Source organism: Peromyscus eremicus, chromosome 4 (genome assembly GCF_949786415.1).
Source record: "Peromyscus eremicus chromosome 4, PerEre_H2_v1, whole genome shotgun sequence".
NCBI lineage: Eukaryota > Metazoa > Chordata > Mammalia > Rodentia > Cricetidae > Peromyscus > Peromyscus eremicus.
The window spans coordinates 20,530,864-20,554,041 of NC_081419.1; the positions used below are offsets into that span (position 1 = coordinate 20,530,864).

Consider the following 23,178-nt stretch of genomic DNA (forward strand, 5'->3'; position numbering starts at 1 on the left):
TATCAACTGCAAGTAAACATTTATATGCTAATAATCACAAAATTGTTATTGGAAAATCATGACAAACTCCGGTTAAAACATATAGTGAAATGTTTCTATGAAGATGGATGAGAAACTGATCTCCAAATCCTAAGTAACAGGAGAAAATATCAGACAAGGTCATAACATCAAACTAAAATGCTTTTTCAAAGAAAATGAATCAATCACAGCAGGAGTGACAACCTATAAAAAGGGAGAAATGTTTCAAAAATATGCATCCTAATTATGGATTGATACACTAAATGCATGACAAAATCAACTCCAACATAAATTAATAAATTAGGAAATTTTAAGAATGGGCTAAATGCTTGAAATAAAAATAGGATATCATTCAGGCTTAAATAAGGAGGACATCTCATTTGTGGTAATTTGCATGAATCTAGAAAGCATTAATCATGCCAAATGGTCGAGGTATAGAAAGAGGAAATGCTGTTTCATGGCATATGTATATATAAAGTTTTAGAACAAAAAAAAGAAACTCATGGAAATGGACAGTAAAATGATAGTTACTAGAGGCTGTGGAGTGGAAGATTGGGGAGATCTTGGCCACAGGATATGAAAATTCAATTATACAAGAAAAATAAGTTCCAAAGATCAATTACACATCATAACAGCTATGTTTTTAACAACATATTCCATACTTGATGATTACTGAGAAAGATTCTACATGTTCTCAATACAAAATAAATATTGAGCACATAAGGTAATATATATGCTAACTGGCTTAAATTAACTATTTAATATATGCACAAATATATTAGAACATATATACGCCATCACTTTATATATAAATTTACTTTTTAATTAAAATAAAATATGCAAATACTATTATTTAACCAGGATAAGGACCATACACCAGCAATGTGTCTTCTCTGAATTGTTCAAATGAACATAAGCCCTTGACCATACGTATTCTGAAATTATGCAACTGGTAGAAACTCTCATTAACTCTGCAGTTAACTCTTTCCATCAGTGGATTACAACATGATATTTCAAAATTACAAATAGAATTCAGAAGGTGCAAATACTTAAGAGAAAAATCATTGTGATTCTGACTTTGCTGTAGGTCTTTACAGTGGTGTTTCCCTTAACAACGGTGGCTCTGATCAGTAAATGTCATCTTGATAGAACATTAACAGGCACATGCCAGTATTTTAAAACATACAAAGACAAATTGTATTTACTTTATTCAGTACATCATGGGTAAACTTCTTTTATTGTGGAGAAAACAATTTTCTTATAACAAATTAGTCTTAGTAACTGCTCATCATCCATCATCCATACCAGTCCTTCTTTTGGCATATGTTCTAATTCAAAAACCTTTACAAAGAATAATTTGATCATAACTTTATACCTATTGTTCATGAGTCCTTCTCTTCATGCATTGTCTACTACAGTGAAAATAAAATCTGTCAACGATGTTTAAAAAAATCAAACACACAAAAAGATTAGAAAAGGAATGGTTTTTACATTTGATTTCTCATCAAAGTGGTGGCTTCTTGATTTTCACGTAAAAAGAGAATGTGTGAAACAACTTCCAGAGTATGAGGTAGGTAGTGGAAAGGAAGATGCAACACAGTTCATTTAAGTAACAACCTGAAAATGTGAAGCAGCTTTATAATTGGTGCTAGAAAGTTCTTCAGAAGTAAATAACTGCCGTTCACTTAGATGGTACTCTCTCTTCAGTGCAAACCTTAGGATCTTATACTCGATTGTCAAGGCCAATCAAGGCCAACTCATGGATCAGTTGTCAGAGCCAAGTCAGGGCAACTATGCACTGAGACACTGAAGGAATTATCAGGATTGACTGAAAGCATCTTCAACTTGACAAGGAAGGATTGGAATGACCTATGGAGGGAACTATAACAGGATTTCCAGGAAGTCTTCTGATTGCCCATCACCACCTAAGTTAGCAATGATTGCTAACCTAGAGCTCTAACCACAGTTGTCACAGTCAGTAACCATTTTACAGGAGCTGCTAAGGGCAAATTAAATCAAGTTACCATCAATAAAAATTAGCATTAGAAAGTCTGACTCCTCAAGGAGTTTCAAGATTTTAACACTAACAAAAAAGATACAAATTTCATTATATAGAAAGGAATTTCTATATATTGCTGATTTGTGCTTCAAATTTGGTGAATACATTACGTCAAAACTCACAGCAATTACTATATACTGATTACTGTAAAGCAAAGGTTTTGTTCAGAAAAAAAAAAGTCAACAGAGACAAAACCAAGACATTGCAACCATTTTCTTTATAATTTTATAAGAAGTGAGATAAAAATTTTCTAAGTTAAAAATGGGAATGTTTGAAAAATGCCTTAGCATAAGCCTAGATGATTTCTAACAGTCTGAAATGCAAAGAACTCTGAAGTCTAAATCCAATGTTCAGAATACTCACGACAGTCTTCAGGTTCATCAGATCCATCACCACAGTCATCCACAGTGTCACATTTCCACCAGAAAGGGATGCATTTATCAGTTCTGCATTGAAACTTTAAAAAAAAAAGGTGCAAGAAGAATGTTGATAACCATAACACAATGGGTATTCATGCAGAACATGGTGCAGCATCTCCAACTTTCCCACTGTAATTATGAACATGCATGGTTGTAGAGCTCCATGATGAGGGATGAATGTACAAACCTCAACACGGTCCTCCAGGAAATTTCACTGCTCAGAACACCCTGGTGATTTCAGTGTCCACAAGCAGACTCATGCATTTCCATGTTGTCTGAAGGGCCATTTTAATGGCAACAGGGCACCTACCTAAGTTGTCGCTACAAAGACTGCATGGCCATAAAAGCCTCAAACATTTACCTGAACCCATATAGATAATGTCTGTCAAACACTATTCAAGGTAAAAAAGGACCAGGGCTATCAGAAAGAGATATAAACCTGAATAAGGTAAATTTGAGTTAATTGAAGAGAATTACATTTTCATAAGAATCTTGGAGACTTCAGTGAAATTCAGGCCAGCTCTTGTTCTCTCATTCTTTAGATGCTGTGGGCCAACTTGGAAGATTCCTTCCAGGTGTACAGTCACAGTTCCTCAGTGTCATGAATGTTCTCAAATCAAACAAACAAACAAATAAAAAAAAAAAAAACCAACCTACCTGTGATCAGAATTCGAAGCTTCCCACATAAATATTGTTGACTACTGTCTTTGTTTTCATTGATTGGAATTATTTACAAACATATGCACTAGAAGACAGCAGGCTTGAATGTGCTCAGAAACAATCATCCCTGTGTGAAAATTTCTTACTAGAGTCTGTTATTGGAGCAACTAATACATGATAAATGTTTTAAATGTGCATCATTTGAAAAAAAAGGAAAGGGAATTCAAAGTAATGTTTTCAAAGATGTAAAAATTAAGCTTCAATACTCTCTTTGCTGGTTTTATTTTATTGGCCTATTTATTCACTTATTGCTTTGTTTTTATTTGAGGCAGGAACAGACTCAGAAGCCTGAACCCTTGGACTCACGGTAATATTTTAACATGCTAAGATCATAGATATGACCAAATAATAAAAAATAAAAAGAAACACAGAAGAAATTTACATTGTAAAATTTAATATAATTCAAAATTCAAGTCACTTAAAGCTCCAATGACAGATGTTATTTATTTTCAAATCCTTCCCTTTAAAATATCAAAGTAGCCATGACAAAGGTAGATTGGGGCAGAAGTAGTTCAACAATATCTTTTTGTTTGTTTGTTTGTTTGTTTGTTTGTTTGTTTGTATTAACAAGGTTAGAGAAAATTGACTTAGGAAAACAGCCTATTGGCATTGTTTCATGGCAATATTGACTTACAGGCTACTTGACATATGAGTCATTAGGAGAGAAAAGCTTTAGGAAGTTACACCATAATCTTTGCATGAGGAAGGAGATTTGAGCCTCAACTGAACCAGTAAGTCAGAGTACAAGACTGTTTATTCATTTGTTTTTGCTTTTTTGTGTGTTTGTTTGTGTTGAGATGCAGTCTCATTTAGTACAGGAGCTCATCAAACTTGGGACATAGCAGAGGATGACCTTGAACTTCTGTTCCTCTAGCTTCACTTCCCATATGTGAGATTCTAGGTATACATGACTGTTTCACAGGTTTATGTGGCACTAGGAATTCATCCACACGGAAGTTGAACACTATCCACTGAGCACTCCATGCCCCAAACAGTTTCTACTGTCAGCTTCACTCTGTACAGCTATGCACAGTGACCCAAAGGTTCAATTTGAACCTTGGTGACCTTGGGCAATGTGTTAATATTTAATGTTACTAATATTTAAATATAAAATATTTAATCTTACTAATACTTGAATACAAAAATTAAAGAAAATTTTCTGAACAGAGAGTACAAATGTCTGAAGTAGTTGGCACCAAATTACTAAATGTAAGCAGTTAATAAATACACAATCATTGTTACTGATTAAAGTATATTCTTTACTAGTCCTTATTTTATTTATTAATCTTGATTTATTTAATTAATTAATTTGTTTGTTTATTTTGAGGCAGGTGATCGCTATGTAGCTCTGGATGTCCTGGAACTTTACTACGTAGACCAGACTGGCCTTTAACTCAAATAGGTCTACCTGCCTCTGCCTCCCACATGGGGAGATTGAAGGTGTGGGACACCACACCCAGATTCTTCTTTATTTTCTAAAGGAACTTATAACATTCGTTCAGATTTGGAAACCTTAGGTGAATACATTACTAAAAGTTATTTTTCTTTCTGAAATGTCATACATTAATTCCCATGCAAAGGATTTGGCATGGAAAAACTGTAACATAAAAATATTGCTTTGGCTCAATTATCTTTAATAGACATGGATATTAAATCCGTTTGTTCATTTAAAATGCAATTGCTTTAGTAAGAAAGCCTTTGTTGTTAGAACATGCTGAATGAGTCCAGATACCATAGAGCTGATTCTAGATAGAATTTCAAACACAATCGTGAATTTTTCTTCTTGTAGTAATGTGAGAGGGAATAGAGATCATGAGCCTTAGGGGAAATTTCTCTTTTCAACTGATTTTCTATAATTTGCTTAGCCTGTGGTCATGTCTGCTGTGGTTTTTCATAAGTTACCAGAGGAGAAAAATATCTTTATAGGTAGTTGACTCTTTGGGGAGATGAGGCTAAATCTGAAAGCAATTACCCTGAACATTAAATATTTCTAGTCATTACAGTATATCAAAGCATATTGGTGAGAGGATTCCATGTCTTCTGAGTATCTTCAAAGTATTCCCAATTATGAGGGGGAAATTCCTAATACATATTAAATTCACCAAATATATCTGATTTAAATAAACACCAACTGTTGGAATTATACATAATATGAAATTCTGCTCTCATTTCAATCTATAAAGAACATAAAAAGGTTTTGAGTCAAAGAAAGCATGATAAAGCATGCTTATATTATCTTTTAACTATAACTAACATTTTATTATTAGGAGATTTCTTCTATTTCAAGTCTCAGCTTCATTGCTTTCACATTTAAATTCAGTTGCACTAAAAATAAAAACATAAAATACAGTAGCATTAAAAAGAAAAATATAAAACAGCACCGTCCCATCCCTTGCCTGCCAGGTGGTAGCAGAGGCCAGGCTTGAGGAGCAGCCAAGTGACCTGGAGCAGATGCAGGTGCCTCTCCACCACACCCAAGTTTGAATGCTGGTCACACTCTCCTCACTGGAGCTGCAGCACAGTTGACTATACAGAGGAGTATGAATGTGATGTCATACAGGAAGATGAATTAACTGTTCAAGCAGGAAAATCATCAGGAATGTGGAAAAAAACTACCGGGAGAAGAATTGTTAAAAGAAGTAAATAGGAGAAGGGTGTGTTCTCTGATAATTTTGTTAAAGAAATGAAGGGAAAGCCAGAATCCAAGGATGACACTTTGCCCATCAAATGGGAAGGTGAGGAAATGTAGCAAGTCTTGAACAGCAGATGAGGCCTTAGAACATCTAGCTCAAGGATTTCAGCTGCATCCACAACTCTAAAACATTTAGACAACAGAGCTCTCTTTAACTACCTTTCACAGAGTGAGGATGAGCTGGTTATTTATGGCAGCTGACGTTAGCAGATGGAGTCCTGACTGGTAAATTGGGACCATTTCCTTCAAACAGGGAAAGAATTAGAGCTAACAGATGTTCTGAAAAGCATGGAACTCAGGATGATTCAGAAACTGATTGACTGAGCCTACCTCACCTTGTGTTCCCAGAAAATGGGAGTAAAATTGTCCCTGGATCAATTACATAGCCAAAGAAATCTTGGATTTGGAGATATTATATTTTTATTATTTAAAACATTTATAACTTTAAATACATTTTGATAATATTCTCCCCCTACCACAAATCCTTCCCTCACTTCTCTTTTTCCCTTTTCCCTATCCATCTAACTTTAAGTCCTTTCTCAAAAAAAACCAAACAAACAAAAAAACAAATACAGCAATCCCATCAACCCAAGAAAACAAAATAAAAAATAAAACAATACCAAACATACAAAAAATCTTGAAACTGTATCCAAATAAAAGCACACACAAAATAACTTTGGAGTACATATCAACCAACTTCTCCTGAACATGAGACAGATCACTCCTTTGGAAAAAATTGCTTATTTCTCTCAGGAGGCATAAATGACAATTCAGTTGTTAATCTATATTATAGTGGTTATATTTTCATTCATTCATTCATTTTCTTAAAATAAAATATAATAAGGTGAGACAAAATCTAGCACATTGAAGTTGGACACGTTGAACAAGACAAACCAACAGAAAGGAAGGAACCCAAGAAAAGGCAGAAGAATCAGAGACCCCCTGGTTAGCACTCTCAGGAATCCCACAAAAACAGTAAACTGTAGGCCATAATATAAAGTCAGAGGACCTAGTGCAGACCCCTGCAAGCCCTGTGAGTGCTTCACTCTCTGTGAGTTCACATGAGCTTTCCTCATGTTGATTTAGTGGGCCTTGCTTTCTTGGTGTCCTCCATACCCTTTGGCGCTTACATTCTTTTTGCCTCCTCTTCTGAGGGGCTTCTTGAGCTCTGAGGGGAGGCCTATGATGGAAACATCCCATTCAGGACTGAGTGTTTCAAGGTTTCTCACTCTCTGCATGTCTGGCAGTGTGTCTTTATATTTGTTTTCATCTGTTGCAGGGGGTAGCTTTTCTAGTGACGGCTGAATAAGGCACAAATCTTTGCGTACAGTAGAATATAATTTGGAGTCATTTTATCACTACAATTTTTCTATTTTTCATTCTTAGACCAGTGTAGTGGTATTTGCTTGGCCCAAGACCTTGGGCTACATGTCCTGAAGGAGGTGGTGCTTCTTGCATGACCTTACATGACCTTTTTTTTTCTTCTTTTTTTTTTGATTAAGAAATTTTTTTATTCATTTTACATACCAACCATAGATCTTCCTTTCTTCCCTCCTCCACACCCCCCAGCCTTCCAGCCCAACCCCCCCAAAAATTCCCTCCTCCAACAAGGTAAGACTTCCCATGGGGAGTCAGCAGAGCCTGGTACATTCAGTTGAGGTAGGTGTGGTGATATTTTATTTGTGCTGAAATATGGTGAAATTTCATTTTTATATTAATAAATAAAGTTTACCTGGAGATCAGAGGGCATAGCCCTTAATCTGATCACATGGCAGGCATTGTCTCTGTGTGTTCAAGGACACACTAGGGAATAGCCAAGTGTGGTGACACACACCTTTAATCCCAGTGCCAACCATAGAGACCTGGAGGTCTGTACAGACAGGCAGTAACAAGGAAGTGAAGTAGCTGGGCTAAGAGCCAATGAGAGAGCAGAACAGCAAAACAATACAAGCAAACCTGGGTAGACAGGAAGTAGCTCTCTTGGGAAGCTACTGCAGCATGGTGAGTTAAGGCTAACTATTTTCTCTCATTATTTCCCTGATCTCTAAGGCTTTCACCCCTATATTTGGCTCTGTGTTTCTTATTTAATAAGACCATTTAGAAATTTGTCTACAGGCAGGTTCAAGCCCCTCCCCCACCATCAAGCCTGTGCAAGGTGTTCTACCATAGTTATTGGCCTCCAAAAAGCCAGCTCATGCACCAGGATGAATTCTAATCTACATAACTGTCATCTTAAAATAAAAGGGAGAGGGGTCACAATGTCCTTTCTCCCTGCTTCCTGTTTCCTGGTGTGATCGAACTGCCAGGTGGATTCTCTCCTGGTCAGATCAGAGGATACCTTCAGCTGTCTACTCAGTTCTGTATTCCTGAGTGTCTTTCCTCAATTTATATGCTAATAAATTCCCTAATACTCCTTAAGCAGACTCCCGTGGATTTCTCACATTAGACCAATATTATTTGATTTTTGCCCTAGGTCCCCAAAATATTTAGTCTAAGTTTCTTGGTCACCTAATCATTGTTTGGTATGGGTTCCATCTAGTGGAGTGAGCCTTAAGTCAGATCACTTATTGTTTGGTTACTCTCACAAATTTTGTGCCATCATTACCGTAGCATCTCTTTAAGGTAGCATACCATTGTAGATTAAGGATTTGTGGCTGGCTTGGTGTTTATGTTTCTCTTCTGGTAATATGCTGAGTATATCCCTGTACCAAAGAAGCTGGAATGTAGAGGGAAAGATTCTTTGTAGCCACCAGCTCAGTATATCTAAATATATTAAATTGGTTGTGTAGATGTTGTCTTTATCAATGGGGGCTTGCCATCAGTTTGTGGAGAGCAACTATAGCGTTAGCAACAGCCTGGGAAGTTTGAGGATAATCGATGGGCCCCTAAATCAACTCAATTAGATATAATGCAGTCCTTGTATTGATGCTTCATTTGATGACAAGAGATGGCCAGTTGTGACTCTGTCTCCCTCAGTATTTGTTCACTTCATTTTGATCCCCTTCGTAGATGCATGTATTTTAGGAGGTTTCTACTGTATTGGGTTTTTATACTATTCCTCAATAGCCCCTTAATTTTAGCTGTCTCTCCCTGTATTCCCTACCATAAGTCCATCCCTCCTTACTCTTCCCATCTGACCTTCCTGTCCATATCTGTTCATCCTCTTTCTCTTTCTTAAAGAGATATAGCTGGAGATATTTTTAAAGCAGGCTCTGGGAAATTTAGGACTAGAACATCCAGTAGTGAAACATAAGAGAAGAGAAAAATAAAAGTAAACAGAAGAGATCTTAATCCTATAGCCACTGTAATCTAAACCTAAGAATACAGAGGGAAGGAAAATAGGCGTTGATGGCAAAAATAAAGCTAAAGTGATTTGTAGAATATTCTGTTACTATGACTGCACCTAGGAAGATGAACTTAGTTTTAAAGAAGGGAAGATGATTCATTTGGTGAGTGAGGAGACTGAAGACACGTGCTGGGGGAAGTGTGAAATTGGAAAAGAAGGACTATTTCCAGTTGACTTTGCTATCAGGGAAGTGAAGTAGATAAAGGCATTCCAAAACCAAGCAACCATCTTCTGTTAAGGGTCCAGCTCCAAAGTCTGACTTGTTAGCTGTAGAGAAGAATCTTTTCCTCTGAAGTCCAAAATGAAGAGGAAAATTCACTGCTGGAACAGAAATTTAACCAGTGCTCTTCCAGTCCCATCCAAAGGCCCACTCTTCCTACCAAAGCCAATGATATATTGATGATATATTGAGGTCTCCTGGAAAAATTTCTCCAAAGAAATTTTTTTCTCACTGCCCTCCCCCAAAATTTAAATAATAATTAAAAAAAGCAGTTTCTCCTCCACCTCTGTCAGCCAAAATTAGTGGAGAAGTTTCTACAATTTCATCAAAGATTGAAACTGAGCCAGTATCAGAACCAAAGCTAGATCTGGAATAATTACCACGTAGGCCAACGTCCCATAGATCTAGAGGCATGCATAGAGATGAGCTCAAAAGAAACAGATACTGTAAGTTTGATGACATGGCTACGTCAGAGAAGTTGTAACATCTCACTGCAAACAGACCCGATACGCCTGCAAGAACAATGACTGGCCTCTTAAATGGTGGCCATTCTTCAACTTAAAACCCAGAAAAAAATCTGGAAGTCACCAACCTAAGGCCACCAGAATTTTAAAAAGAAGTGAACTGATCTTCAAAGTCATCGCTTTCGTACCTTCAAGTGGCTCCAAAGTAAACACATCCACTTTCCTCACTCCACTAGAAATCAAAGCTTCTTACCCAGGATTACACTGTTGTGCCTGTTTGCAGTGTTCTTCTATTTGGGGTGATAAAATAGAACTTTCCTAGGTACCATGTTTTATAGACATGCATAAATAATAATTAATTAAATGATAACAATAAATTCAACTTCAGAAAATTATAACATACATCTTGATGGACAATTTTCAAGATTAATTCTTCACCAAATAAATTTTAGACTACAATTATTACTCACAAGAATGAATACAGGAAAAAAATGCAATCCCTGGTACAGTGAACTATAATTAAACTGTGAAGAAATCCCTCTTAAAAATAAGAGAAGTCATTTTAAGATTGATGATTTCTCCACTTATAATGGTTTACATTAAACACCTAGAATGATCAGTTTTATGACTGGATTTAACCTTGGTTTTGAATAGGTTCTCTGATTATGTTTTAATTCCAATAGAATGCATATTGGGATATTTTGGCTATTTTACTTTTATAAATATCATACCATTTTGGGAATATATTATTGATATTCTGTTGTAGAATATTGTTTGAAGGTGTGTCACTTTTGTTTATGTTAGATTTGTTTAACTCTGTGAAGATGTGTTACTTTGCCTATCTAAAACACCTGATCATCTAATAAAGAGCTGAACAGCCAATAGTGAGGCAGGAGAGAGAAATAGGCAGAGCTGGCAGGCAGAAAGGATGAACAGAGGAAGAAAAGAGATGGAAGAGTGCAGAAAGAAGTAGACAGAGAAGGAGGAGGACTCCAGGGGCCAGCCACCCAGCTAAACAGTAATCCATGGAGTAAGAGTAAGATTAAAAGAAGTAAGAGAATGAAAAAAGCCCAGAGGCAAAAGGTAGATGGGATAATTTAATTTAAGAAAAGCTGGCAAGAAACTAAGCCAAGCTAAGGCCAGGCAATTATAATTAAGAATAAGCCTCTGAGTGTGATTTATATGGGAGCTGGGTGGCAGGACCCACAAAAGACCAAAAACAACCAACAACAAAATCAATTACTAAATGATAACAAACAAACCCCTTGAAATTGTTACATATTTATGCTATGCACTTAGCTATATCATAGAAACTTTGCTGTGTCTTTAAATGCCATGAAAATACAATCATTAAGGCATACCTAATGTGAAGGCATCATGAGTTCTTGTACGATACCATCTAGATTGTTCCTCACTTGCCTTTACTAGCTGTAGCACTTTGATATTAGATTCCAGAGCCACTAGAATTATGTAATAAATTTAGTTTCTTTATAAATTCACTTTGTGGAATTCTGCTACATAGCATCAGAAGATGGATTAAGATATCCCAATTAAAAGATGAGAAGAGTAAGGCACCCCAATTTTAGGGAGCAAACACAGCTGATCCCATCAGAATGAAGCAGAGCCAGGGATGTAGCCACAGATTGTGTGCCGTTCAGCCAATGCCCTTGATCTCCAAAACACTGACTTCCTGTGTAGTGAGTGCAACTCTGCCTTCAGAGGTGAGCTGAGCTAGCGCTGGCTTCTGTTTCACAGAAGCTCAATTGAAAATGAAATCTTTGGCAAGGATGTTCCCTTGAGTTGCCAAAAATGAGCAAATTCAAAGCATAGAATTAAATAAATAAATTTACTGGTTTATAGAAATACTCACATCTTATTCAACAATTTGATCCCAAACAAAAAAAGATATAGGGCCTGGTGTAACAAAGTACAATTTTTAATGACATATGACTACTTTAAAAATTCTAATGCAAAGTAATAAAATTAATTCCATAAATTAATTAGCATTAAATAGTTTTTTTTCTGGAATATCTTCACAGAGAATAAGCAAAATTTGAGGGGAGTTCTCACAAGTAAATTACTTTTATAATGGTTCTTTATTCAATTTACACTTTCTCTGTATTTGCAGGGTGTGCTGTTGAGGCAGGGTTGGTTATCTAGAAGATAACTCGATTATTTAAATGCTATCTATCTTTACTACATCATTTTGTTATCACCATTCTTTTTTGACCTGTAAGGAGTGTCCTCTGCTCCCTCAGTTCTGCGCACATAGAACTGGAGTCACAGTTCCCTGTGAATCTTGGTAAAATTGGTTTTCTTTTCCTTTTGTTTTCTTCCTGGCCTCTACTTGTTCTCTAATGCCACAAATCTTATTTTAATGTTTGCATTTAATTGTTTTTCCGTGATTCTGTGACCATGTGTGCAGTGCCAAGAATGATCACAGATTTAACTGCACATAATAAGAGAACAATGATTTCAATTATTTAAACACATAAGCAAACTCATGCCAAAACGTAATAACAGCATACACAAGCAACCCAGGAGATGATTCCAGAACTCAACTCACCTGACTGGCTGTGCAATTTGATAAACAAGTTCTATTATCAGCTGCAAGGTAGAAGTTGGTGGGGCATGCGCAGGTGTGGGTCTTCCCAGGGGCTAAAAGGCACAAATGGCTGCAACCACCATTATTTACTGTGCAAAGGTGTTTGGAGACTACAGGTGAGAAAAACACAGCAAAATGAAATTATCAAGACCAGTAAATATAACATGGCGTTTGAGACTAAACTTTCAAGTATCATAATTCATAGTCGAATAAACCTTCTCTATTTGAAGATATAAAAGTTATGAATATATCAAATAAATGCTATTTAATCTCTTATTTCACTAATGTTAAATGTTTTCTACAAAAACAAGTATGTTAGTTAAAAGTAATTGCTAATCAGAAAAGTAAATGGAGAATAGAAGCATTTGGGGCGAAGAAATAAATATTCTTAGAAATATAAATGTAAAATAAAGCAATGAAGCAATGAGCTACAAGCATGAAGTTTTGTCTTTTAGTACAGAAAAGCCATCAAACCTTCATTCCACAAGGTCTGGGAGAATCCTATAAAGCACACTGGATATTTGCAATTCTAAATTCCCAAACTACTGAAATAGAATTCTTTCTAGCCAGAGTTCTAAAAATTAAGGATGTGTAGCTATACCATAATGAACTATCCTAAGGATTCATTTTATACTTCTCTGACTACATGCATTGCTCACATCTCAGCTTAATATGATTTGAACAGATCAATAATTATTTATGCTATTACTGAGCTTCTAATCAAACCCTTCAATAGTAGCACATGATATGAACTGGCTTCATTATATAAAATAAAGCTAAGTAATGGAATCTGATCATTCTTATCAAGAATGAAGTTATACTTAAACTTGAAATAATAAAAAATGAAATGTTGCTGGAAAATGTTGATGCATTATGGAAATTATGGAAAGAATAATTACCATCAGGTTGTCTATAAGAATGATACACCTGGATATCTGTGATGGCATGCCATGAGTTAATCAGTGAGAGTCTGTCTGCTCCCGAGGTTTTATGGACACGGCTGAGTGACTTGGTTTTCCCATCAGTCCAGTAGATGTAGTCTTCAAACAATGTTAGTGCAATCACCCCTGGAATATCTTGATTAGGGACTGTAATAGGAGATGGTAAGATTAATGTTCAGTCTTGGAAGACTGCCAGTTAAAATATTCAATATTACATGGGCTGACAGATACTACTGCTACAGAACTTCTTCTGAATAATTGCTGTGACAACCTGTCAGATTGGCAAGGTTCTTTATTACTGGTTAAGAGAATGTAAGATTAGTCACCAGGGTTTACTATGCTCATATTTTGCTTGGTTTAACAAGTAGGAAGAAAATGAATGTGATCAAGCTCACCATCAGAGGAAGGCTGCTTTAGCAGAAACCGGTATCATCCAACATTTTAAACTTCAAACTACAAAATGTGTGTGTGTGTGTGTGTGTGTGTGTGTGTGTTTGTGTGTGTGTGTATGTGTGTGTGTGTGTGTTGCCTGATCGTCATCCAGTAGGTATTTACTTTCTTTCTTAAAGCTAAAGTTCATTGATTAGTTTTCTGCCACATAAAATGATCACATAACAATTCAAAGATGAAATGTGTATACTAAGTGAAAACAAAGTGCCATGAAACTATTATAAAGCAATTTAGTGTATTTATGTCGTTGATATTTTATGATTCCTTGTACTTGAAGATGGTCTAAGAGTGAAGGAAAAAATATTTCAGATAACAACTTACTATGAATATAAAACTATTTTGCTGCTGACTAAAACTACCTTGTAATTATGACTTTCATCATAAGAGAGAATTTAAATATAAAGACTGTCTGACCATCACAGTGTGGATTTTTCATATAGGCCATACCAGAGTCCGGATGGCAAATAAATATATAAATCCTTGTGCTGAACAGATTTCTTTTTTTTGTGATTAGGCATTGTTTGGCATATGTTTGAATGCTTTTGTCCTAAAATATTTTGTAAATATTAATGATTTTTTTCTTTCTGCCAATAATTTCTCAAGGTGATCAAATGATCAAGTTCAGAAGAAGGAACCTTTGGAACTGTACAGACATTCTAATAACTTTGGCCCTTAATTTCTACATGCTCTAAGAGAAAGTTGACTAATGCAGTGAGCACAACAGCTGCAGTAATGCCTGCTCTTCCGTCTATTAGAGTTTAATGACTGAAAATTAAAGTCTGACATACTCAGTAGCAACTGAAAAAAGATCCAAGTTTCAATAGAATTTATCAAGTTTAGGGAAGTTTAAGGCCTCATTTTAAAGTGCAGGGTAAATTTGTGTTGTCAACAAAAAGCAGATACTGTACGACTCTGTATATTGTGTTGAAGATAAATCATATGGAATCTGAGAATTCACCTTGATTCAGTCACAAAGTGAAAAAAAAACAAAGAAAATGACAATAGTGCAATTAAACGTTATGTTGTTTAGTATCAGTAGTCAGGTATCTATCAATAAATGCACCTGGACAAGCTACTGAAGAATTCAGAATTTGAGAAAAATTTAGAAACTTTAGGCACTTGAATCCTGATCTTAATTGCATATGTCCTTGCAACTTAACTCTCTCTGTACTTGTATGGACACAGAACACATCTCCAAATGTGATGAGTGCAATTTGGTAGGAAAATGAGAAGCACACTTAGCCATAAAGTATCATATAAGCTACTTATACAAACTACTCCCAGCTCCTTCCTTTGCTGTATAAATTCAATTTTAAAAAGATAAAAATGTGAATCATGGTGATGGGTGATAATTATGTGTCCTTCACCAGAGTGTATAGGTTGGGAAACTTTAAAATAAAGCTGCAGAATATTTTGAAATGCTCAGAAACATTCAATTTATATCTTTTCAGACTCAAAGGAAGTAATTATATCCTTAAGTATTGGCTTAAAAGTTAATCATCACTTTAAACTCTCCATCTACTGAGATTCAATTAAATTTTGTGGAAAGACGAAGTTACTGTAAAAATTGGTCAATTAGCATTTTGAAAGTAGCACAGTTTTCCCACTACTCCAAAGTAACTGTCACTTATCTCTACAGCTAAGTGAATGGGTGCTTCAGAACTGACATTTCTTATTGCAACAAACATCTTTCAGTTCCAGATACAAACAATATTGAGGCCAAGCAATATTGCAGAGGAGTAACAACTTTATGTACTTTATTTCATTTAATATCGCCAAAAGTTGATTGTGCGATATTATTCTTCACTATAGTTGGACAGAGAAGAGGTGGTCAAAATGGATAAGAAAAGACACTGGTATTTGAATCCAAATCAGCTTCTCTGCTGGTAAGATCTCAGCCCTTTACCATCTTCACACTGTCTTAGGAAGATGGAGCTGGCAGAGCAAGGAAACCAGAGGGTTCGTGTCATCAGATCCAGCTGAAAGTCTGCTTGCTTAATGACCCAACTGCACTGTTAGTAACAATCTCTAGATGTGGACCATTTACTGGACAACTAATTGAGTCCGAGCATCAGAAATTTTTATTATTACATAGTCACCATAAGTTCATGGGCATCAAGGCCCATGCAATGGCTCAGCCCATAAACGTGCTTGCCACCAAACCTAATAACCCATGTTTGATTTTCTGGACCCACATGCTGGGTGGCAGAGCCATAGAGGTAGCCTATGGGTGTACACTCATATGCAATTTAATAAAAATAAATTTAATAAAATTTAAAAATGAGTTCAGTAGAGCAAAGTCTTAGTTCAAGAGAATGAAATGTAGCTAAATGTACTGAGCATGTAGAAAAGACAGGTCAAAATGAAGGAAGGGAGTCCATTTTCTCAAATTGTTTGCACTGTTGTTTCAGTTTCCTGTTTGGCAGTGAAGAACAGAATTGGCACTCTGCTGTAAAATCAAACTGTAAGTCTTCATTTGGTAAATGTGCTTTCTTCTCAAACACTATCAACACTACTACCATAAACAGAGAAAATGCAGTCAAAACACCAGCCTGTGTTTACAAAGAAGCAATTGGTCTAATCCACCTTATCTGATCTAGTTAATCATGCTGGCCTTCTGAGGGATCAGGACATCCCCACAGGGTCATAAACCATGCCAACAGATATCAAACAAAACATAGGAAATCAAGATGAACTACTCCTCCACCATCAATTGTGAGGATTCATCGGTTGGGCCTGAATCTCCACAGAAGGGGTTAATTAAGAGATAATGTATGCTGCAGTAAAATGATTATTATATATATTAACTACTAAATGATAAGTATACATAAACAAATGCTGTGTTTATTTTTTCCATCAGCATAGAAGACTTCAACCTACGTTGATTACATAAACCGTATTTGAATTAAACACTGTGTATTTCCAAATAAGAAATTAGGTTAACTATGAGTGAGGAAAATACTTTGTTTATTTAGTTTTATATTACACATATGCATATAGAGATACGTATGTATGCTCACACATATCAAACATACATGTGCATAAATGTAAAATATCTTTAACACCCAAACACACACATATATACACCAGAGCAACAAGAAGGATGTTTTCCATGGAACTGGACAATAAATGGAGCTGACAAACTGTCATTCCAGAATGTGAAGGTGCAAAAGAAACACTAAACAGATTCTAACAAGGAAATGTGGAAGAATTCAGGGGCAAAAATAGCAATATTTTCTCAATATTATGTATGTGTATCTTTAAACATAAATATCATATACATGGATGTCTTGTATAAAACTCCATGGCTTAATTAATAAAACAAGAAATGTAAGCAAATTAAGAAAGGAAAATTTAAGGAATCTTCATTTACATGTATTTGGTAGCCACACACAAATACACACAAGACAGAAAAATAGAAGTGATAGATGGGATGTACCTTAATGGGAGCTTGTTATATATTTAAAGCCCATTTTAAAGTGTTTACTGTGGTTAAGTTTCTATTCTTTACAACAGCAGTGTCTATTGAAGTGTTTCTAGTAGTTTGCTCGAACACTAGGCTTCCAATTCTCATTCTGTAAACTGTATCTTTCAAAAGAATATAACTGATATTTGACAAAAAAAATCAAAGTAATATTCACTTTGTAGTTTTCTCTGTTAGTCAGTTTAGAGATTCATAGTCATATTACACCAAAGAAAAAGTGAACAGGTGACATCAGCATGTGCTTCTGGCTTTAGTGCAGCCTTGCTGCTTGAGACACTCTGTCAGAATACTCTAGACTACTTACTTCTGGATAGCATCCAACATGCTAAACAAGCGTGTTTCTGCTAGCAGCATCCCAATTTCATATTTTTCCTTTGAACAAAACATATAAGAAACCTTCTGTTTTGAAAAATCCTGCAGTTTTATGGAAGGTACATTGGGAGGCCGGCACAATTAGCTAGATTTGCTGCACCAAACCACATAGACATTCTACTACCAGTGTTCTGGTTATTCTCTTACTTCTCCTGTGAGATTATTGTATTCAAGTGCTGTTTTTATTATTTATTTAATTCCTTATTGTATTTGTGTGTGTTGCATGGTAAATAGGCCCTTGTGTGTATTGCTTCCATGTGAATGAATGTAGAGGCCAGAGGACAATGCTGGTACTTTCCTTTATTGCTTTCTACCTTAGGTTTTGAGACAGGATTTCTCAGTAAACTGAAGATGTTTTCATATGCTGGATAGCTACAGAGGTCCAGACCTCCACCTGCACAACCCCGTAGTGCTAGGATTACCAGTGTTTAAGCATGTCTTGGGGAATTTGTCCTCATAAAGTCCCTCGCTTTATGATCCATTAAGGCATCTCCCCAGAATCCCTAAGTTCTATTTTAAAATTTTGCTTTATACCTATGTGGTGGTTTAAATAAGAATGCCCCACATAGGCTCATATACTTAAATTCCTGGATCCCAGTTGTTGGAACTATTTGGGAATGAATGATTGGGAAGCACGGCCTTATTGGATGAGGTATGTTACTGAGGACAGGCTTTTAGGTTTCAAAAGCCCACTGCCATTCCCAATTGGTTCTCTTTCTCTCTGCCTCCTGCTTGTGGATCAGATGTAAGTTCTCAGCTGCTGCTCCACCACCATGACTGTCTGCCTGCTGCCTTGTTCCCTGCCACGAAGGTCATGGATTCTTACCCTCTGGATCTGTTAGTCCTAATAAATTTTTTTTAATGTTACTTTGATCATGGTGACAGTACAGTAATAAAAAAAAATAACTAAGACAACTCACAAACCTCTAATTGTTAGGTAGCAATGGCTATATAGGCTTTATTAGTATTTTCTAAAGTGAAACAAATTTAAAAAGTACAATCACTAGATTATGCAGGTACTTTTACAATGGAGTCAAGTTAAAAGAGAACAAAAGTTTATAACTGATTTTTATTATTATTGTGTGTATTGTATGTTTTATGCCTTGTGCATTTATTGATTATGCCTTGTGTATTATTTAGAAATACCTAAATAAAATTACCTGTTAAGGTTAAGCTAGCCCTTTTCATATAAATTACTACATTTGAAACATTAATCTCCCAATACTGTAATAATGACAAAACATTGAAATCAATCTAAATACTCTGGTCAGTTTCTAATATACTATAAGATTTTTTCCATTGCCTTATTCCCAATGCCCATTCCCAATGACCCTAAGAGCATGTCCCTGTACATATGAAATACTGCACAAGAACTTTAGCTTTTCTCCTATAATTTAATCTACACAATCTCTTTTATAATAGGCAACATTCCTGCAACAAACACAGGAAAGTTTAACAAAGACACTTTGTACAGAGATGTAAACATGATTAAAGCACAGATTGATTTTTTTCTTATATCTCTAACCAGAGTGATATAAACATAGCTGGGAGAAAATGAACTACCAAAGAAGGGGAATACCCACTGTTAGATGAATTTGGCATAGAGGGAGAAAGGAGGAACAAAACTTTCAGACTTTTCTTTTCTATACCATCAAATATTCTGTCAATGCTCCACGAAGTAAAGCTACCTTGAGCCCAGACACTAAAGTGTCCTGGTAATATAATTAAGGTACCTGCCTCCTAGAAGTAGGCAAGGGCAGATCCTCACATATAGAAAACTAGAGCCCTCCAATTAATGTTAGGTTTACTAAATTATCTAGTGTGTCTCTTCTTCATTCAAAACCACCAATAGCCTCCACTCCTTTTGCAAATAGTCACACTATTCAGCCAGGCAGCAACAACAGTTTGCAGCAGAGATCACTAGTTGCATAGTCTAAAATTCCTTGACATAACCATTTTCCTTAGTATCTTTCCAGAAAGATATGGACACAAGTATGAAGGTGGAGTGTGAATTAAAATGACAGCCAAAAGGAATGAGATGAATCCGAAAATAATTATCATTAAGAAGTATGAACTGAGATTGAACAAGGGTGAGGGAAACACACAGGCTGGGAAAGAGATGCTAAAATTAGATGTGGGGAGAAAGAGGTTGATCATGCAAAAGAAAATGAAATATTCATTTTCATTTCAAAAATGAACTGACAATGACCAATAGGTGGGAGGCACAGTTTCTAGCTCATGAAGACTAACAGGGAAGAGTGGGTAGCTGAGAAATGTCCAGGGCACACTGATCTTCACTGAATTAAGGCAGAGACAGTTATAAATAGCATCACTAAATAAAACAACTATGATGTAATGTACTCTCAGAGGCAAGACTGTATCTCCTTTGCCAGGCCCCTTTAGAGTTGCTTGTGTAATCTTTTTTAATAATAGTTTTATCTTCAAAGTCTCTGAAATATGTATTTGCTATTCTCCCCTATAAACATTTTTCTTGCCTTTAATACATTCTTGCTTAATTTTAAGTAATACCCCGACACAATAAATTTAAAGCAAATGAATCTAAAAATCTATTGTTCTAAATGAATAAAAGCCTTAAGAAATTCTAGGAACAATAAGGCTAGACAATGCCTCTAAATATCAGTAAAGAGAAAAGCTTTTTTTTCCAGTAAAAATACAATGTTTCTTTCAGGGTGGTCACTTTGTAACCAAAAAAACAAACTTCTTGATTCAGCACATGTCTTAGAGCAGAGATAAACCTAAGCTAATACTGCCTGGGAGTCTATTACAGGAGGCTACCTTTGAATACTCTACTAATAAAATTCCAATTGCCTCCTTAGTGGACTGGGTCATTACATGTTTAAATTTTTGTCCTGTGTCTAATTTATAATGACAAGTATAGAAACTGATGTTGTATTCAGAAATCTTCTAAGATTATTAAGAGGTGTGTGGCATTTGTGGTGTATCCTTATGGATCATTTCTTGTATCTCTTTGTCTACATTTAAGTGATACAGATCCCTGACATACATTGGTAATATTGGTTGTATACAACTCAGCACATTATTCTCTTTTACCTGTTTTTAAATTTTCATAATATGAGTCAGATATGGCTTTTTTAGTAATTCAAGCTCTAAAAACAGATCCCACTGATAAATGTGACATTATCTGCAGTGTTATGAATGAGACTGTAAAAATTAGAGTGTGTTAATTTTTAAAAAGGCTTTCCCTGAATGGATCGTCTCATGATGATACCACTATAATCTCTGGAATAAGCAAAGAAACATTGTTTCTGAAACTTTAAAAAGGTAGATCCATGCATTTCTGTAATATTCTGGATCTTTCTAATGAAGATGCAAAGTGACATGGGCAATAGGAAATACGGTTTTTCAACTTATCAGTACATGTAAGAGTTATTATGCCTTTCTACGTGTGTACATTAGGACCTTACTTTTAAGATTTTGTATTTTTATGCCTTTGCATATTTGTCTGCATGTGTGTATGTGTACCACATGTGTTCCTGGTGTCTGTGTAGGCCAGAAAAGTGTATCAGGCCGACAATAACTGAGGTGACAGATCAAATAGTCATAAGCCTTCACTTGACTGCTGGGAACTGAACCAGGGCCCTTTGCAAGATCAGCAAATACTCTTAACTGTTAAGCCATCTCATCTGCCCCTAGAAGTATATTTTTAGAAAATATTTTAAAATATTAAGCATGTAATCACTCAACAATGTTGTGTGCTTGTCTCCCCCAAACTGAAAGAGGCTCTCCAAGACAAAGGAAAAAACATGACTCAGAGTGCTAAAGAAACCCACATGGCCCAGGAATCTCAGAAAGCTACATCATTCACTAGGCCCCTGAGCAGGAATATAACAGCAGTAAACTCTTACTTTGCTAGAAGATGAGACTCTTTCCAAAGGAGGGGAACTGCCCATAAGTTATGCAGGGAAGTCAGGGATGCTGCTTCTATGTATGAGTCAACACCCATACTGAAGTGGGATTTTCTATGATGCAGTTTCCTTTCAATTATCCATGCTCTGGTCAGTAACCCCTCACCTATGCCTGTACTATAACTTTAGTAACTCATTCTCCACCAAGCTGTGTGGATTCATTTATTCACACAGTCATTTGAACCTTCTTTAGGATGCACAGACTGTTGTTCACAAATGCCCAGGAAAAGTCACACATGAGACACACGTCTCATGGAATCTTTTTCAGGAATTCTTAGCTCCTTACTTTTTTGCAATTCTAATGTGTTTTTTGGCTGCTTTTTTACTAACGGTAATGATTCTTTGCTTGGGCCTGAGATTACCAATAGATAATTAAAAACAGGGTTAAATTCACGAAGACTGGCTTCTTCACCTTTATTTTACTTATCGGTCTTCTTTCTTTTTTTTTTTTAATATATTTTGGTTTTTTGGAGACAGGTTTCTCTGTGTAGCCCTGATTTTCCTGGAACTCTCACTTTAGACCAGGCTGGCCTCAAACTCACAGAGACCCACCAGCCTCTGCCTCCTGAGTGCTGGGATTAAGGGTGTGCACCACCACTGCCCTGTTTATTTTGTCTTCTTTGCTTTGGGTCCAATTCAACTATACTCAGTATGTCAGCATGCAGATCATTCAAACACTGATCAGCAAAAGCTGCTGAGCCTCCCCCTTCAAGGCTAAGAAAGGAAGAAGAACCAAGACAGTTCTTTGACTAATTGAACACTACCAGCTTCAATGAAGTCCTGCTCTAGTCCCTTGAGTGCCATATGGAAGTCTCCACTTACTACCTTTCATTTTCCAGAGCAGCAGAGCTGTTAGCCTGACCACTCAATGATGAGGCTGACCCTAACTTCTAAGCAGGAGCAAACATATTATGTGACCTAGATTTTCCCTTCCCAAGATCACAACTCTGATAGATAAACACTATGAGATGCAAGTGGAGGTTGTCCACTGCTAGTCTTCTAATACTGAAAATTTTCTAGGCACAAAATTGAAAATTGTCTACACACATCATTGCAGTGGAAATTCCCTGACACCAATAAGATTCTGTCTGACCAGAACTTAGAAAATGATCTATGGAACAGTTTGGCCAATACTGCATGAACATGCACACTTCTTGCCCATTTCTCTAAGGCACCTCAGAGTTGATGTCAATATCACAGATGGCAGTGCTGATAAATCATGGCCAATTGAATAATACATTCATTTGCTGCCTTTCATCTTCACTCTTTACATTTGATTTCTGAGGTTAGTGGTCACATCCATCTACCAGATTTCCCACAGTAAGGCATCTGAATTAGAACTCCAGTAGCAAAAATGAGAAACATGCTTCTGAAATAAAACCAGAAAAGAATGCATTACACGAGCCTTTCCCTATGTGTTCTGGGTTGTCCTAGGGGAAAG

At 36.1% G+C, this 23,178-nt stretch overlaps 1 protein-coding gene and 1 pseudogene across 1 annotated transcript in view; one reads left to right on the top strand and one right to left on the bottom strand.

Annotated features, from left to right (window-relative positions):
• Positions 1-23,178, bottom strand: part of Lrp1b (LDL receptor related protein 1B) — a 1,617,914-nt gene that overhangs the window by 228,079 nt on the left and 1,366,657 nt on the right. Inside the window, exons 61-63 of the mRNA XM_059258831.1 lie at positions 13,443-13,631; positions 12,505-12,653; positions 2,441-2,534 (exon numbers count right to left, since the gene is read on the bottom strand). Of these exons, the coding sequence (XP_059114814.1) occupies positions 2,441-2,534; positions 12,505-12,653; positions 13,443-13,631 (432 nt within the window). The remainder of the gene's footprint in view (positions 1-2,440; positions 2,535-12,504; positions 12,654-13,442; positions 13,632-23,178) is intronic.
• On the top strand, positions 2,581-10,260 carry LOC131909745 (CD2-associated protein-like; annotated as a pseudogene).